General features: G+C 29.7%; 1 protein-coding gene across 1 annotated transcript in view; it reads right to left on the reverse strand.

Moving 5' to 3' along the window:
• LOC111034838 (nephrin-like) overlaps positions 1-20830 on the reverse strand; it is a 48073-nt gene that overhangs the window by 14235 nt on the left and 13008 nt on the right. Inside the window, exons 2-10 of the mRNA XM_022316231.1 lie at positions 13647-13784; positions 13252-13437; positions 9873-10025; positions 9484-9666; positions 7014-7167; positions 6434-6570; positions 3356-3655; positions 2260-2396; positions 1053-1206 (exon numbers count right to left, since the gene is read on the reverse strand). Of these exons, the coding sequence (XP_022171923.1) occupies positions 1053-1206; positions 2260-2396; positions 3356-3655; positions 6434-6570; positions 7014-7167; positions 9484-9666; positions 9873-10025; positions 13252-13437; positions 13647-13784 (1542 nt within the window). The remainder of the gene's footprint in view (positions 1-1052; positions 1207-2259; positions 2397-3355; positions 3656-6433; positions 6571-7013; positions 7168-9483; positions 9667-9872; positions 10026-13251; positions 13438-13646; positions 13785-20830) is intronic.

A 20830-nucleotide genomic window follows, 5' to 3' on the forward strand; every position in this document is an offset into this window, starting at 1 on the left:
TGTGTGTGTGTGTGTGTGTGTGTGTGTGTGTGTGCGTGCGTGCGTGCGTGCGTGTGTGTACACTCCGTAGGTACACCTAAACAGTGTTGTGTTCGTTCGAGAGCCCGGCACCGGACGCGACTCCTCGAGATTGGGTGTGCGCGCACTTAGGTAATCGTCCGGATGACATATTATTATTATTATTATTATTATATTAAAATAATTATGTAAAGACGCCGAAACGGGATACGAGTCCTACAACACTATACTGCAGTCGCCTACCACCCATCATATGGGACTGCAGCAGTCCACTCGTAGCAGATCGAATCGGTCTGCGCGATTTGTTTTTCCCGCATGCATAGTTGTCGGTATAATAGCGCGACGACTACACAATAATACGATATTATTATTATTATTATTATTATTATTATAACCGAACGTTTTTCTGCTTTTGTTATTCAAATTTAATTTCGCGAGTGGGCGGTCCCGCGACCGTCGAGTTTTACATTCAAAGCGGGGCGAGTGAGCTATATAGGTGTATATAGGTACCTGCCTACGACGTGAACGAGTATTTTTCTCAACAGACGTGCGTTTGGCTACGATATTGTTGTAAAAGCGATTTATATATTTTTTTTCTTCTCAAAGTCCGATTTTCCGACGACGGTGTTGCGAAAAACTGCAACGGACGCCGAATCTTATTAATATTGTAACGTCGCCGGTGCGTGTTAAAAATCATGATTATAATTACTTATTGTTCGTAGAACGTCGCGATTAACTATGCGTGCTGTACGTCAACATTCAATTATTTTATGCTAAATATTCGGAAAACATAAATAATTACACACGAGGAACATTATCGTAATTCAATATTTAACATACTCTCTCAAGTCTTAACATGTATTTTGTTCGCGTTATGATCCAACTAAATGCGTTTTCCCATCAACTCAATCTTACTGGCGTATGGTTTTAGTTTTTCTTTTTTTTTTTTTTTCTATCAGTATTATTATATTTTGTGTTTATTCTGGTAATAATATGTTACAATAATTTACTAAGTAAATGTTCTGCGCTCTTACATAGAACTTTGAGTTTCTGCGTTTTCATCAAAGGAACCGTTAAAGCCGGATGAGTCACTTCACATTTATAAGTAGCATCATTATCCGTATAATTGACCACGAATGCCAGTTCAGCTGAAACCGAATTTTCCCCAGTTGTTACAATTGAATGTACCTATAAACAATCAAACACAATCAAATTTTATTATTTTGTTGGTATAATATTCCTCCCCTACAATATCCAAAACAAACAATATTGTACATCTATTATATTAAAATGCCCACATATATCGTATACATTTTTTTACGTCTTCATAATTTGTCAAATAATTTTTACAACGTTAGAAATAATTGCAATGCATAATAATATTATAACTTACATCATAGTATGGTTCATTTCCTTCATTTTGTTAAATCAATATAAATTGTTTTTAACTTTTTCGGTCTAAGCGTTGTGGTTCGATTTTATTTTATTTATAGATTTGATCTTATATTCTATTATAAATTTATTTCTGATTGAACACGTTTACTGTTGTTTATTCTATTTATAACATTAATTAGTATTCAGATTATTATAATAAATTATGAGCGTCAAACTGTTTGACGTTTTAATAAGATATTAACGTAAGTCGTAAATGATTGACCATATATTTTAAAGGTAGGTAGTTATTAAAGTCAATCACTGATTAAAAATATATTTTTGTTGTTTTGGTTCAAATTTGATCTAAGTTTTTTTTTCGTTTCATCAAATGGCAATTGCTTTTTTTCAACATAATTACGATAAAGCAGCATTGTCTTTTATTGGATTCCATGATGGTATTATTAGAATACAATAATATGTTTGAATGTTTCTTTACAAAACACTTAATATTTGACAGACGTTTCGATGGAGTATTATAATATGAAGTAATAATGTATTCAATTATTGATGAAATATATTTTTTTCTTGCTCATTGTACGTATGTTGTACCTTGTACCTTGTATTTTTTCTCCTAAATCAGTTACAATAGTATAGGTACCATTATTAATGGCATGAATACAATTTCACAGTTAAAGGTGCTTTGACTGTCCGACTATAATAATATTATAATATATACAGAATACAGACACACTCACACAAAATAATATATGGATAATACTTGAATCGTATATGTTACAAATTACAATTCAAAAATTATTAACGGTTATGACGGTAACTAATTTAAATTAATTTAATATCACACTGTACCTTTTTATCGTTTTTAAACCATGCGATCGAAGCCAATGGATGGCCGCCAGTAGACAGACAAGATATTTTGTGTACATTTCCCGATGGAATTGGATTACCGGGCGAGTGGTCGATTATGATCGGCGCTCCGGGCGGGTCTAAAACGTTAGAAAAAATATAACAGTTTATTATTATAATTTTTTAATAATTAATAAGTATAAAACTTCCGTTAAAATTACGGACTCTCGTTAGTATAAAACGCTTTTGCTGGAATTATTCTTTATTTGGTGAAAACATTCGTGTAGTTTTTTTTTTTAATATTTGACAAATTCAACAGAAATAATAATTTGTATTGAATCGATCTTTCAATGAAACATAATAATATAGGTATAACGTAATATTTTTTTAAAATCATTTCTCTCGAGTTATATCAAAGATGACTCGCTGCAAAACGTTTGTGCGATTTGTTTGTCATTAAAACATTCAGAAATATGATATAGGATTGATGAAAAAGAAAATAAATTATATTCTACAAAATATCGCTACTTAAAATTATATTTTTTTCGTCTACCGGTAAATAATAACTACTACAGATTTGTTGAAAACCGATGAGTTTGAGATTTTTACCCGACTCTGGTACTAATTAAGGTAGGTACTCCGTTAAGTTTAATTCTCGCCACCTAGATATACGATATTTGTATACTGATTTTGACGGATGAAATTAATAGGTCAACGGATATTTAATATCTAGGAGTATTGCTCTAGAGCCATTTGAGCGTGTAATTCAATATACGTGCGACTTCACTACACAATCTTTGATTATGACATATTTGTACATACATATCCGTTTGTTTTAACATTTACTCCACATCTGGCCGCACTATTATACGTTAGATTACTCGTATTATGAACAAATGTGTTTTCGTTTCGTTTTCACTAACACATGCCAAAACGTAGTAATCGTATAATGATGATGATAATAATATTAAAGCGTATCAACCACCGGTTCACTAATATCTCCGGAAAAATGAGACAATAATTATAAATGAGTCATATTTCTAAACACTGTGCCTACAATACGTACACAAATGCGATATCAAACTGCGACTGTACTCACGTAGTATGCTGATTTTATGTGTGTCGATAACTTTGTCGAACACGCTGTTACTGATTGACTGGCACGTAGCCACGACGAAACGCTGTCCGGTCGGTACGACAAACGATACGTTGGATTTTGTTATCCAGCTGGACTGCGGAGCGGGCACCTTGACGGACGTACTGTTCTCTTCCAGCTCACCTGCCACCGTCCATTTGATTACCGACGCAGGATTGCTGCGGCCGGTTTCGCAGCTCAGAGTTACGGAATCTCCTTGTTTCGCTTCGTCTGGTCCCTTGATACGGACGTGAGAAGGGCCGACTGCGCACATTAAGATTTAAGTCATGTATTAGGCGGGTAGGTCATGTCAAGATTTCGATATGAACCGAATTAACCGATTGATTACTATTATTATATTAAAACCTTCCAATAGCACTTTCACCCAATATCAGACACCCACTCATTTCGAGGAGAGTCGCAAAACACAATTAATATATCAACACATCCGGTTTTGCTAATCTGATTACTTACTCCATCGGATATCTTCAGGTTTTTACCCGAACCCAAAAAATCATTTATTTATTTATCAATTCCCTAAATTGGATGTTTAAACCATGAAATGTATGAGTATGATAGTTCAAACTTGGCTGTACAGATGTAAATAAAAAAAATATATGTCGCATAGGTACCACGAAGTTAAAATATCAACCACACGTGAACATAATGAAGAATTCAAATTTGTTTAGTGATTTTTTATCATATTACTAGAGGTCAATAGTTTTTTATAATAGTATACTACACCCTTTGGGAAAACTATCACCTGTTCATGCGCGTGAATCCAGTGAGTTGGAGACTTTTACTTACACTAGCATGAGCTTTGAAAATGAAGTGACATCAATGATACAATGGTATCATTCTTTCTCATGATAATTTACATTAAAAGCACAAAATCACTTGAAATAATAACAATAGATTGAACTCTTAAGGTCAGCGAATACTACATTAGGTGGACATTCCTGATGTATAAAGCTGATTTTAGGTCAACCGATTTCAAAAATCAACAGCTTCACGATTTCTTACTGCCATCCAAAAATTATAGTCAATTTAATATTTAATACCTTAGGTAGATATTTCAAAACAAGAAATCATATTTTTGCTAAGAATAACGTTATGCATATATTTATTACTTCCATTGAGTTGGTAATCAAGCAATATTTTCAGAATAACAAAACCAAAGAGATGTATAACTAAAAACGAATATCTCACTAATTAATAATTATATTATACGATGATGCGTATTTCAAGATAATACAAACCAAATATCAAATTGTACATTTTAATAACTTTAATAAAAATATTGGAACTGTAGGAAACGAATTCATGAAAATAATAAATAAACTAACGTTTTATGCTTCAGTAATAAACTTTTATTTATTCATTAAATTGTTTATTTACTTTTAAACGTACTTTATTCCATCGATAAAGATGTTTTTACTAAAAATAATATTGTATTAGGTGTAAAAAATATGTTAGCTACTTTTATTAATTTTATACTAAAAAATACACGAATCTAAATTAACGGGAAAATAATACGCTGCCGATACAAGCGGCACATAATCACTACCAGGATTTTACATCACGCTTAAAAAACATAAAAAAAATGCATTGAAAAAAATACCAATATTATGTTCTATAATATGCGTCAGAATAATCGCTTAAAGCAATATTAGCTACCTATACAATTCATGTATATTTAAATAATTCATAATTTATATTGAGTTATCAAAATATTTTAATTATTTTTTACTTAAACGTGTGGGTAATAAGAAAACAGAAATCAAATTCATTGTTGCATTACTGCAGTTTGTTGCAACATTCCATAGTGCAACGACAAACGAGACAAAGAAAGAATGACTTGTACATAAATCTGAATACCAGCCAACCTCAAGATTCTATTCGGGTGAATAATATGTAAACTATTTAGGGTAAATGTCGAAGGTGTATTGTCGGATATCGCAAAATCATACATAAAAACATCTATACGTATTATTTAGGCCTCACTCGGAAGTCTTAATTCTCTCACTTATTAATTTAAGAATCTGTGGAGATGGTTTAAAAATCTTTTGAAATTGATTACTAAAATGCGAAAATTCTCAAGTTGATATTAAAAACGTATTTTGTGCATAATGTGGGAGAGTTACACAAAAGTAGGATCATTGAACACCACACATCCATATGGAGTACACAAAATAAGGAGTAACCAAATTGGTTCCCGTTTGAAAAAGGTATTTTATTCAATTGAGCCGAATTGATTCCATTTTTGGGTTTAGGTCAAATTGTTACAATTGTCATTTTTAGCATTCTTTTGCGATAGTAAATAATATGCATGTATAATTAGACAAATATAAAAGCACCTACACCCTATAATATATACAATAAATTGTTATATTGGCGTTACATTGAATTCCGAAGTAATAAGTAATAAGGAAAAGAAACTTAGCAGCAAACAGGAATAAAATAACCAATACTCGGAAAAAAACTGTATGACTGAGTACATTAATGTGAAACTTACACGAACTTAATATTTGAAAAAGTTTTATACAAAAGTCAAAAACTATTTTTTCAATTAAAGATTTATCTTTTTATAATTTTATATAATTTTCTTATATGTAAATTAAAGTAATCAAAGTATAAAAAAGAAATGGGGATACACCTTTTTTTGTATAGATTAATGTGTGATTGTTTGGACTTACTGTTCAATATGTTATTATGTATATTTAATAAAGCCCAGCCAGTTGGTTGCAAATGTCCTGATATCACTACTTTCTGGTAACGCCCATAACAGCAGTAATATTTATAACTATAACTAGGATAATAAATTGTTTATGAAAACATCGCCGCTAGATGAAAGAGATCCTCCGATTTGATCGCAAATGCACTTAAATAATAAGTCTATTCCGGGATGCATCACAATGACTTCATTCACACAATAATTTGAGGCAAAATAAACATCATGTATGACTTACGGCGAGCACATGCATTGAGCTCAACCAACGCAGATTTTAATTACACTGGAAATGAAAAAAAAATAACACTTACATGACACTGAGAGTACGACGTCAGCATATTGAGGAAGTGGGCTAATTGAGTTTTTTGCTTCACAGCGAAATCTTGCGTTGTTGTCCGAGACATTAGCTATGAATGAGTACGTGCTCTCCGACACTTTTTCCGTTGTACTGAAATTTGTGTTAGTCGTGATTATTATTCAAGAAAACTATACACACATAATAAAAATATAACATAATAAACACTGTTAATATAGGAACACTTTTGTCGTCTAACCGCCACAGTATTGTTTTCAAGATCGTATGATTGGACATCGATAGGCGTCCAAACTATATTATAGTATACATATAAATATGTACTTAATATAACATATTAAGGCCTTCAAAATACAACTGAAGTATGTAACCAATGCATATTATTTATGCCAAAATAACCGAATAAAATTATTGAAATAATTCGATTTGTTTTAAACTGTGAGGCTGAGGTAGGTGGGTACCTAATAAGTGAAGCGCGTTAAAATATTTTACCGTAGGTGATTTGGATATAATAAATCAAACCACTGAATAAATACGATTTTGAAATGATGACGAATGAAAATGTGTAGACAATATACCTGTAATCATTATGAATCAATTGGTCGTTTTTGAACCACACGAGTTGTGATGGTGGATTTCCATTTTTCGATACGCAACGTAAGGACACATGTTGTCCTTTTTCCAAAATATCGCCTTCTGTGTATCCTTCGATGTGAGGAACTCCCGGCGGATCTAAGTAAATCACATTTCACGTATTTTATATTTTAATATTTTACCATGAAATATATTATTATCAACACATTAAAAAAAAAAAAACAAAATATCTGGTGCTTTGCAATAATTAGTTTTAGAGCAATGTAAACGGTTACAATATATTATTACTATTGTTTGATAAATAAACAAGAATAAAAACATTTAAATGATCAAATAATATTTAACGGGTAATTTATAAACTGCAATCTATTGTTCAGTTGAACTACAGCCCATTATTCAATTCAACTGTTGCTGCAGTAACCCTTAAATTTATTTTAAGAACGCTAAAAGTTCGTTCAAGTAAATAATTTAAAAGTTATAACAACGTTATTGTTATATACCTGCCTTTCTATATTTGTTAAATGCAAATAGATTATAGTTGGTCCTTTATTGACTGTTCTTTATTACTATAACGTTTTGTATTTGTGTACGAAAAGTTTGTTTGCGATGAATTTATGTTCAGCATAATGCAGTTTAATTTTTACTATTAATGCTTGTATATTTTACCTTTTAGTTGCGTTACCTTTTCATAGAGTTTTCAATATGTGTGCTATATATATTCCTTGGACAATTTAGAATGATTATTTTTAGATTAATAAATTGTATTCCACAACCCACATAACGTTAACATATAACGTTATTATATTGGTTTAGGTAAAGAAAAACATCCCTTGTTTGCAAGTCCCTATAGTCTCACGTTTTATTATTTCATAATGAATGTGAATTTAAACACATGATACTATATAAAATGTCTGTTTTTCAAATTAAAAATAGTACATTTTGGAAAAAGTTTTACACGCTCGTCTTATATGTTACGCATTTGTTAACAGCGTGTTTTAGTTACTTATATGTTTTTGGTGATTGTCCAAGAAATGTATTCCACCACTTTTGTTTAGTTAAACAACGAGTGTAGTATAAGACCCAAAAATTAGGAACAAATAACAATTTATGTTTGGTTTATTTTCATTTTTAGTAAAATTAAGTATGACACTCTTAATTGTTAATGAAATTAATAAATGTTAAATTAAATTAATTAATATATTTAATTCAATTTAACTTTAAATTTAATTTAAATTTATTAATTTTATTAATATTAAATTAATAAAATTAATAAAATGTATTCAAATGCAATATGCAACTGTTGTATTCATATATAAGGTATGCTTTTATTTCGAGGAATGTCGAGAGTAAATAATTAATGAGAAAGGTCTTTTTGTTAGTTATGTGAATGTGATAAAAAAAAACATATGCACAAAACTACCTTTGGATCGGTAGAGAAAAATTCAAAATTGAAAAATGAAAAATATATGACAAAAGTATTGTAAACCGTTAAACGGTATATCCAATAATAATTGTTCATCTGATAATATTAAATGCAAATAATGATAATATGATCTTATTTTTATATTTTAGTTGAATAATATTAAAACATAGTAATATTATTAAATTCAACATACACATTTTTCTTTTTATTGAAATCAATAAATTATTATGTTTACGGAATCGATACTATACAAGATAATGAACAAATAATTAATGACAATCTTACATAAGTCGATTTGCATAGTAAATAAATGGCAAATATGAAATTAAACTAAGAAAAATTAAGGAGCTAATAGATAAATGAACAATAAACATTATTATTCTGGCAACACTTCCAAAAAAACCTGAAACTTTAGAATAGAACACGGCCGTTAAATATTAAACTGTGTTTAATTTTCTCGGGGATATAAATTTAATTATTTATTGATTTTATGTTTTTATAGTCCAACGGTGATCCAGGCGTAATAATTATAATTATTTTTCATCTTTAGAATCTAACCACAGAATCTTTCGTATAAAATCGGACACAACAAATGAATATTGTGCTACTTGTTTTATACCATGAGGTATTATAATAATAATTGTGATGAAGATTTAACAAAACATTTATCAACCTTTGCTACAGTTTGAGTCTGAATTCCAAAACTAATAGTCTCGTAAAACAAAGCACTTTCAATTGTACATTTTAAAATCAAATGTATAAAATATATACGAAAACGGCATTCATCAGATGGAATACACAATATTGTGGAATGTGAATAATTTCCGTAGGTACTGTCGGGTAATATTTATTTTATCGAAAGGCACGAGAGGCACTACAGGGACACAGGGCTACGCTTCGTTAAATATAACGAGACTTTGATAATGTTTAAATATGGTGCTCCGACTTAATGCTAGAAAATATGAGACTTTTTAGAGACATTTTAAATCGACGATTATTGTATGTAAAATAATAAAGTTATGGAAACTCACATAAAACTCTTATCTGAACAGTGGTTGAAAGCGGATCCGACAGAGCTTTGTGACGAGCTTCGCATTTATATTTCACACGGTCGTCGTTCGACTTGGCGGTTACTTTTATTCGGCTTCGGACGGTGTACAGTTTTGATTTTGTTTCGTTCGCGGTTTCTTCACTTTCGGTATCGGACCGTTGTTCTGGAAAATTAAAAAACAAATAAAGTTATGGTACCTGCTTTTGGGAGTATGTTTGAATATAAACAACATTTTTAATGATTCATTGTCGTCATTATCGTCGGCGTGTCGTCACAATATTATTATTGATTTGTATTAAGCACATTATTGACATTGAATGTGATTCATGTCCGTTCAAAGAAGGTAATAATAATATTATAGGTACTCACCGGGATCGATTTCTTCATCGCCACGAAACCATACTATTCTCGAAGCCGGTTTAGAGTTTCGAGCTACACACTCAATAGAAACCTCGTGGTTTTCTTGTACTTCCAATTTTGAGCCTTCTGATGTATTTATAATTTCTACAGAGGAAGGCGGCGCTGTTCAAACAATATTCAGTTCATATGTTAGACATTAACATCGAAGTAAAAATTAAGTTGATCATTTCAACCTTATGTTTGTAATCAAAAATGGGTTTTAGAAAAACAGGGAGGACAATTTATAGTTAGCGATCCCCCCTACTCAATTAATTGTATGGATAAATATTAATGATAAGCAATGATAGTAAGTTTATTATACGATTGCTTAAATGTTTTTTGACAGTAAAAACATGTTTAACATATTTATTTATTACTGCGAGCGGGGTTCGTCATTTATGATTTATAATAATTCATATGTTAGCCTTAAACTTATTTTTTATGGTATAACAAACATCTGGCATTATCCCCTCTGGGATTTTAAACATAAAATGACACAATTAGACTAAAGGATAACAAACTAAAATACTTTTGCTCTCTAATAAAATTATTATATTTGTTGAAAGAATATATATTTCTATTCAGTCAAAATGATAAATTTTAATCGTTATTATAATTTATTAACCTATTCAATAAGTTATGTGCGTTGGATTTTAAAGTGTAAGTATCAAAACTCTATATTGCGCATCATAGTGTGAATAAATAAAAATATTATTATTTAACAGTATTTTCTTAGGTTTCAATAAACAAATTACGAGGTAGGTAAATGGTAGTGTTATATTATTAATTTAAACACGTCATTTTATTATAAAAAAAATTATGTAAACGTATACCGGAAATTAATACTTGGACGTTAACATTTTTGGGTCTTACGAAGGGTTTCGTTGTTTCAATTAAAACTTCTAAGGGTTTCGTAAATTATATATGCGTAGTTACTCATACTTATTTGAGTACAATTTTTAAAAATAACTCGTCACCAACAAAATATAAAATTATAACGATAGAATAAATCGAAAAAACATAAACATTTAAAACTACTGGTGTAGTTTATCAACATCTATTTTTGTTGAAAGTTAAAAATATAATACATTTATAATTATTGTTTATTGAATCCAAGGTGGAAATCGATAATAGTTAATATATATATATAATTTGATACGACTAAACAAGTAAATATAATATGAATTTCGTAGAAAACAAATTATTATATTTTTGAATTAAACATATTTTATTTATAAGAATATTTAAATACAATTCTAAATATATTCATAGTTTTATAATATACTTATAGGCCAATACAATATTTTAAATAACCGGCGTCTAATAGACACCAATTAATTGTAATATATGCGAAGTTTTTTTTTACTACTAAATTTTTGACTAGATTAACATCATTTTATGAAAAAATAATAATTAAAAGTTCAAAAAACGATTCAATTTCTTTAGAAATTAGAAACCAATTAGTTTTATGTGAAAAGAAATAAAGTGATTTTTTAAACATACCGCAGGTTATGTATGTGTACTGGCCATTGAGTGAACATATTTTATAAGAGCCGTTATTTAAAATGTAGAATAAATAAGTATGTATTTATGAAATGGTTGATAAACGGCAATAAAATAGACTTTAAGTAGAAACGGATAAATAGAGTTTTTATTTTAAAAGATTGTACTTACTTTACTAATTAATTAAAAATTGAATTTAACCACGTGGGAAACATGGGAAATATATTTATGCAATCATCATTATATTAAAGTTAGTTAATATTTTTATTAGTTCTACATTTTCGTGAATAAAAATAAATTACGGTTCTTTTACGATTGCGTTTCGTTGAAAATACTTTTTTATTAATTAAATGTATATTATGATATATTATGTGTAATTTCCAATTCACTTTAGTTTGTGGCATTAGTACCGTACACAAATATGTTTTATGGTGTTTGAACTGATAAAACATGCAGTGTGAGTAATAATACACGCTATAACGATGTAGTATAACTTTTAAATCATCACATATGACGTGTGGGTGTGAAATATTTAAAAAGCGCATTATTTCCTCGAATTCAAGTATCCGGAAAATAGCTTTGTTACGCCGGTGTGAGCGACTGGATAAAAATCGGGTTATTAGTAATGCATGGTATAAAAAGAAGGTGTACTCATTATACCTTAAAAAAAACAAATCGACTCGTTAAACAGCCCACACAATAGTATATGCATACACTGCAATAGGCACTGAACAATTACGGGGCAAATAACGTGTGTTGTGGTGTGTACCTAATGTATGCTTTTTTTCTCGAAAATCTCGAAGAAGTTATTTAGTGCATTTTAATCGTACGCCTACGGAGTAATCAGTCAATTGAAACGTAATTTAGGCGTCATAGTTATTTATTATTATGATTTTGGAAATAATATGTATAGGCACTATTGGTCAGCAAAAATAAATTAGTTTTTCCCAAAGACAAAAAAAAAAAAATTGGAAAATGAAAATACGATGTGAACTCTATACAATAATTATTCACCATTGACATACTTCTTGAAAATAATTAAACAAAATAAGTAGGTACACAAATATGTCATCGGATCAACAAGTTTTTCCACAGAAAAAGAACGGAAGAGAATGACGTCGTAAGTATCACAAGTCACCAGTATTATTAGAATGTTATAGGTATTGGAGCTGATAAGTGTATTTTCACCTGCAAGCGCATATATTTTAACAAAAAATCGTCGTGGCTCGTAGAAAAAAAACCATAAAATATATCATAGGTCAACGGTTATGTTAATTCAGACGATCCTATACAACTCTATTTATGTAAATACTGGTTGAAAATATTGGGTCCTGAAGTGTGTGCGGTTGAGCGCTGGAAAAATAATATTATAATGATTATGATCGAAATCTGTGATTGTGTTCAGTGGTTTTTTCGAAGCTACGGACTTAATTAATTTTATTCCGTCGCTACTGTTACCACATATTTAAATTTTATCGATTTTTGTTCGTACGAAACGACAAACACAATAATTATGTACACTGGGCTTGTGACGATAAACTAAACTGATGTGCGCGTATATAACCTAACCTTTATATACATATATATATATATATTTATAAAATCATGTATATATAATATTTGTGCCCTTGTGTGTGTCTGTGTCCGTGTGTATATGTTTACAGCGTTCGCGATTTGACAGCGTGCAGTCAATAATGTGATTCGAGATTCACATTGAACCGATTGAATTTAGCAGAAGTCCCCGATAAATGTTACGTTAAAATTGCCATTGGAACCGATACGTCGTATGGGTATTGGGTATGTATTATGAAACTTAAAACGACGGTAGTGCGGCGATGGTACTCACTCAGGACGGACAACGTGGCCGATGATCTAATTGGTTTGCTCCCCGCCGCCGGTCCGGGGCTCACTTGACACTGGTACAGAGCATCATCCGTTATTGTCACATTTCTGACAAGTAAATTGTACACCCCATTTCCGGCATCGGTCATCATAGAGTGCCTCGGATGTCCCGGTATTTCGGCTGCATAACCTGTAATTGAGACGTATTATTATTATTATTATTATTATTATTATAAGCGTTTTTAGTGCTGTGGCGATTTTTTTCGCCCTTTCCCTCTGTGCATGGTAAATTTCTGGACGTCCCCTGCCCCTCATCGACCGTCCAGACAATTCGCCTCGATTAAAAAAGGTCGACATTCTGTCCGAAATAATAACATTTGCATAACGCGATTAACCTACCCAGAGCTAAACCGTCTTTAGTCCACTGGACATCGCCAGTGATGTCGTCGATTTCGCAGACCAACGTCACATTCGAACCCTCTCGAGCGTTTACGTTTTTCGGTTCCACCCTGAACTTTTGCTGTTTGAACGTCGTCACTATGTAAACAAAAAAAAAAAAAAAACACAAAAAAGTGTAAGTATAATAATATTATCAAGACATTATCGAAGTCACAACATTGCTTTATAATTACATTTACTATATTTCAATAAATCTTTACGCCGAGATAATAATAATATTACAATAATATGTGCAGTACAATGAAATCGACCATTCGACCAACAACAACGGATATTGTTTAAGAAAAAGTTAATAATATTACAACCCCGTACAATGGATCGGATTATATCCCTAGTATTATAATAGTGTCCACTGTAGTCTTAAATATAACACAATAGTATACGTTTAAAAAAGCAAAACGAGCATATTATTAACCGTTTTTGTTTACGTCCCGGTTGGGATAATATTATTATATATCATTATTATGGTTGGTGGGAAACGATGATATTACCATTATAATAATTAATGAAATCATGTTAACGTAGATAAAAGTGATATGTAAACGAACTTAAATAATATTCCGTTGCGCGTGTATCAGACGAGCACGATTGTTCATTTCAGTGTACAGTGCGCGATATACCATATAATATATATATATGGGTGACATTCGCTACGGTTACATTATTTTCAACGAATAATATTGTGCACCATAATACTATATAAAAATGCCCAAAAGTAAAATGTAATTATAGACGTGTTTCTAAAAAAAAAAAAAAAAGGAAATGAGTAGGTACTTTTATGATGCTGTTTATTGAGAAAAGTCTAGTACGGGACATCTTGTTGGGCGGTTATTGTTTGTGATCTCGAACGTAATTAAAATTATTAATTGGATTTTTGAGATCATTATGTTACCTTCTAGTTAATTTCCAATATCAACATACCATATTTTACATAGTATCCGAAGCCTATTTAATACAATTAGCTTTATTAAACCATTAATACCTACTTTGATACGCAAACAACGTTTTTCAATATTCAGTTAACGTGATACATACGTATTATAATGAATAACACGAAATTTGCTGTAGACACCTACATCTGTTTTATGCCAGCATAAATTCAGTAGTTATTGACAATACTTTATACCATCGCAGAATATAATAATACAACAGCTCACTGAGAGTGAATACCGATTCTGGTTGTATTATTTATAAAATTAATGTATTTTTAAAAAAAATTTTACCGGAGTAAAAATATGAAAAAATGTTTAATTCAAAACGATAATGTTTCATAATTGGATAATAATGATAAATGATAATTGTAGTAGTTGAGGTAAAAGTTACACATTTAAATTTATTGTTTTAACTATTGAATTCGATTTAAATAATATAATATTATTATATATTATATTATAAGTACGGATAATTGTGTTCAGTTGGATTCCATTTAACTGCAAAGTAGGTAATTATGATTAAAACTGCATCAGTTCGGATTAAGTATATCAAATTATTTTTTTATTTCTGTTGTATACTTAAGCCACAGATAGTCCGAGCACAAACGTTAATTAACAAAAAGAAAAAACCCACTTTTAGTTTATTTTCACACGCCTAAAACATAATGCATGTAGGTACCTACTACATAAGAAACCTGCTTTACGACTTATACATAATTCCAAACATAATAATAATATTATATAAAAACCTGATTATGCACATCAATATAATAATAATAATAATAATAATATTACATTATATAGGTGAATGACATTATAAAAACCATAATTGATTGACAAATGTTATAATTTTATTTAAATACAAAACGTTGCGCACAAACGTAGGTATATGTATGTCTTAGAACAATGTTTATGCGATATGTTTGTATTTTTATTACCACTGCTGAACGTGTTTTAATAATAAAAAAAAAAAATATGGATAATGTTTCCATTCCGGTATTGTGGTTTTTCATGTTATAACCACGTTGCAGTTATGGTGTCTTATCGATGATTTAAATCTAACGTGATGATTAGCGTATGGTCCATCTGTTTTGTTTTGGTTTAGCCTACGCATGTAAATGATCGATAAATAATTACTGTCTCGTGTGTGTCATTTTTTTTATTTGCATTAAATAATCGACTTTAAAGAATAATAACTAACGATATTATTGTGCGCATGAATATGAAAATCGAGAGTAGTCGTTTATTCTACATTTTTTCAAACATTATAGTTATTTATTATTGAAGTGTAAAGATTAAACATTTAAAAACCGCATAATTTATGCACTTTCCGGTGGCGTAGCCGGGATTATTGGGGCTGTAATGTTTATTTTAAGAATGGGTGTGTGTATATTCTACTCCTGTAGAATTAAAAGTAAAACTATTATTTTCAAAACAAATCGTGAGAAACTTGATAATTGTGTATTATTTGGAAGGCGAAAACAATAATTGTATCCGGTTTTAATGGAAAATCTAGATTTAAAAATTAAGAGTATTATTTTTCAAAAAATAAAAATAAATTGTATATAACTATAATATAAATTATGCGTGTACTGTGTGCGGATGTAGCATACGAATTATATTTAAATAGCTTGAGATATTTTATTCAGTAGTGTAAGGATGATAACGATTTGCCGTCTTCGTAATTAATAAATTAAAATACAAGTCTCGATCAAAATTACACGGTAAACAGGTAATCGTTAAACAACTTGCCTCTCTCAGTTTTTTAGACATCTTCGATACACACTAAATATTCATAGTTATTATATCATATTAAATGCAAATGTCTAATAAAATAAAAATTTAATCAATTTTATCTCAATGAAACTTAAAATTTCTTTTAAATAGCTGCAGGATAAAGTGAAATACTAATTTTGTCAGTTACTAGTATTTTTTAATTACCTAATAATTGAGAACAATATTAGTTAAATTTGAAATATTCAAATAGCGACCCATATTGTGAATCTAATATTCTAAAATTGTCAACTTGATATTATTTATCAACTGCATAAATTAAAAATTGATGTGGCATGCGAAATCAATGAGTTCGGGACGAATTGGCCACTACTCGCCTCGTCAGAAACTAAAACGTTTATAAAATATAATAAACTGTTGATTAGGTATTCGATATTTAGTTTTCAAAATAAAAAAATGTGTAATCAAACGCACTTTTAATGTTTAATAAAATAATGAACAAATTAAGGATTTAACATTTCTAATTTTTAGAACATAATTGTAAAGTGCGTAATTATTACTTATTAGGTGAGTATAAATATTTCGTAAATCTACAATTAAAAAATAGATAAATATTTATATATTTGTATTATTTATTTAATTTGTAGTTATATATTGTATATAATATCTAAGTATAATATAACCTTGTCAATTAAAAAATATTTTCTTTTGAATAACGAAAATAATCCAACAATAATAAGTAATTGTCTTGTATAATATATTAAATTATTATGAAATACCACGTGGGAGAGTTAATGCTTGACGGATCAAGTAACTAATAAAAAAAAAAACCATGACATTTTTCCAATAAAATATTAATTTCACAAAAGTATTTGTATTAAAAGACAATTGTAATTGTAAAATGATTTAATTTTGTTTGTTTTGGAAAATTCCAATGCCATGACGATTTGCAATAATTAATATAAAAACATGTCAGTATCATCAATAGTGCTTTATTATTCATTTATAAAATAATAAAATATACATATTATTGACTATTAAGTACAAAATTGATACTAGGAATTTAGTATTACGGTAGAAGTGGTTAATCATTTTTATTTTCAAACAAATATAATATGATGCATTGACTTCGATGTATAATATATATAATAAAATATTATATTATATGTTTTTTTTACTTCAACAAAATAATTTCCTATTCTTCCTACCTATCATACGTTTTAATTGTATTAATCAAAATGTAAATTATTAATAACTAGGTACATTGTAAAAATATTTTTAATTACATCGTATTTGATAAATATGTTTAATCTGCATTATGTAAACACTGATGCGAAAAAATTCTCATGCAATTATTATATTTATATACCCGGTACGTTGCAGCTCACTATTTTTTTGTCAGCATTGGACACAGTTAAGGCAATGATTGCAAAACAAAAACGTTTTGAATTTTCGAAATAAATATAATTTTAAACACATCTTGTGGGTATGTGCTTAAGAATATTGAATGATTGAAAGTACCCGTCCAGATGCATAATACATTATTGTACGTCAGTATACCTACTTACTACCTACGCGTTTTAAGAAAAGTAAAAGCGTTTAAGTACGATAATATTATAACGACTTTTCCGCCTTAAAACAATATGTATTATCGACTCTCACTGTATTCAAAGTGAAAATATAAACTGACCTCATACATACACAAAATGTGTATTTTTAAATATTAAAATAAAGACCGGTCTATTAATTACTAAAACAGCTCAAAAGAGGCATCATAAATGTACATATGGCAAGCAGCTGGTACCGTCTCTAACCGAGAGTGTACCTCCTCGTCAAGATGTGTGCGATACGAAACCACACGGCATTATTTTTATTATTATTATCAAGTGTCTACGTGGGAGAGGGGTGTTTAAAAAAAACAACACAATATTTTGTTGACGTTTAACGGAGTTGTTATGCGAAAATCTTACGGCCCAAATGTACTATTTTTATGTACGCATACAACAATATATATATATGGCTAATAATACATCGGACCAATTTGGAGTGAGTTTTAAGTAGTAGGGGTCGTGTTTTTTTTTTTTTTTTTGTTCACTCTCCGTCTGAGATTGAATATGTCAAAAGGGCGTTATAATGTAGAGTACAACGCGTGTGTTGCAAGTGTGTGAAACCACACGCATCGATGAGTGAAAGGAAAACGCCAATATGTATTTTCGCAATGTAAATTTCATCTACAAACGGGTTGGGCTAGGATGATGTTATTAAAATATTATTATTTTCCTACACGATTTCCGGTCATTAAAACGCACAAGAAAAAACAGACAATAATGGTGTAATTTTTACATATTTTTTATTACGATATTTTTCTTGTTAGATTAGCCGAACACAAAAGTTTGGACCAAATAGCCCTCGACCGACCACCTGACGATGCGACTCTTACAGCCGTTCCAGGTGTTTTCCTCGATTACTGGTGTGTTCAAACTATAGGTACATTGCGCAAGGTGTTTTTTGACCACCTGTTATTTTTCGAAATATATTAAATAAAAGTTGATTATTTTTGTCTGGATATTAAAATTTCATAACACTATACGTTGTTGAAAAACTAAAATTTAAAAATATATTCATTGCATGGGTAATATATATATAATTATTATTATCATACTATTACTATTATAAGATCAGTGTATATACCCTCAGTATAAAAATATTACGTCTGTAATAATTGGTAAAATACTTCCACTCTTAAAAATTACTATTTTGCAATTTATTTAGATGGTGTAGATACATATTATTATATTGTTCGAAGCTTCAGTATCTATTCAACACATTCAGATTGTTATGAATTAGTAATTACCTTCAGGTTTTTTGAATACAACTCAGCTCAACAATTGAACGTCGTGTGAAGGATACAACAAATTCATTAATATGCTTTAAAGAAAATTAAAAAAAAATATTCCTAAAAAATTTCATAATATGAATACGCTATAGGTACAATTATTATTTAGGTAACTACAAATTAGTACCTATTTATCTAAAATAATTGATATATAATATGTGTACTTATGATGATTGCAAAGTCAGAAAATTTGATGTTTTTTGTGTTCCATTTTATGGTAGTCGATAATTATCTGTACAGAGTTTACTGTGACTTAAACTTACTTTTTCTTTTACTGCATACAATAAATAATATATATTATTTATAAAGTGTCACGTGGAATTTAATAACCCTATTTCTAGAATAGAACAGACAATATTTTAAATATATTCTGTATATGAACGACCTTTTTATGGCGTTACTATTTTAATTAATTATTTGTCCTAAGTCCTAAGACCTATCATTGAGCATTGTTAACACTAAAATGTCGTGGATTACTTTTAACATTTACGTTGCCGTTGAATTAAAAATAGAAATGTATAAAATAATGGTACGGACTTAAAAACAAATTAGAACGCTCAGAACAAAAAATAAAAAAATAAAATCGTAATATTTGTATTTAGATTATATTTTCACATGCACAACAATACATATACAATATCATGATTCTTGTAACAAATATAAAGCTTAAATATTTGTTTAAAAAATGTGTTAGCTCATGGTAAAACACACAACTGCACACCATCATCTATTTTCATAATAGCCACCTCTTTTTTAGTACTATTATAGAAAATAAACGCGTTCAAACGCATTTAAAAAGTTTTTCGCTAATAACTAATAAGTAATTTAGGCATTGGTTGAAAGTTTCTGGAAGTGTTGCGCGTTCTTAAGATTCAACAATTATTTTACGATCGTGTCTATTGTCATAAAGCACACGTGTACCAGAAACTGATTACGTGTTTTTTATTGTTATTTCTTAAACATTAAAACTCGGCGGCTCTATTGAAGTTTTGTATTTACGCTAAGTATCGATTTTACTATACACTTGGGTTTTTATACACATACACGTTGTTTGGGGAAATAATAGCGGCAACAGAATGCTAAACAACTTCATCGATAAGTCGATAAATTCAACTTTTTTTTTTTGCGTTCTAAAACTCGATTAAAAATAAAATATGTAATCATTGTCATCCAGATAGTAGTTAGTCGTAGTCGTTTAAGAACAACGTAATATACCTAATAATGTATTGTTATCAATTTATCAAATAGTATCGGTACATAATAGGCACTGAGCGCGGGGTGTTCTTCGCCGGGACATTGGTGGCGTGTTCACAACTTTTAAAATACGATAATTGATAACCTAATTACAGCTATTATGACAGTCGACATGGTGAACATGTATTGTTTTATATTTAGATAACCAAGACAGATGAACGCCCTTCTGCGTAATGTCCGCGTGGCGGCGGGTGTTGTGCGTTAAAATATTATATCGCCCGACGTGGGTTGTTATCATTTGGAGGGAAGTGAACACAAAAATATGATTCATTTTTCGTACATTTCGGACACATTATTGTTGTTACATT

Source organism: Myzus persicae, unplaced genomic scaffold (assembly GCF_001856785.1).
Source record: "Myzus persicae strain clone G006 unplaced genomic scaffold, MPER_G0061.0, whole genome shotgun sequence".
Taxonomy (NCBI): Eukaryota; Metazoa; Arthropoda; class Insecta; order Hemiptera; family Aphididae; genus Myzus; species Myzus persicae.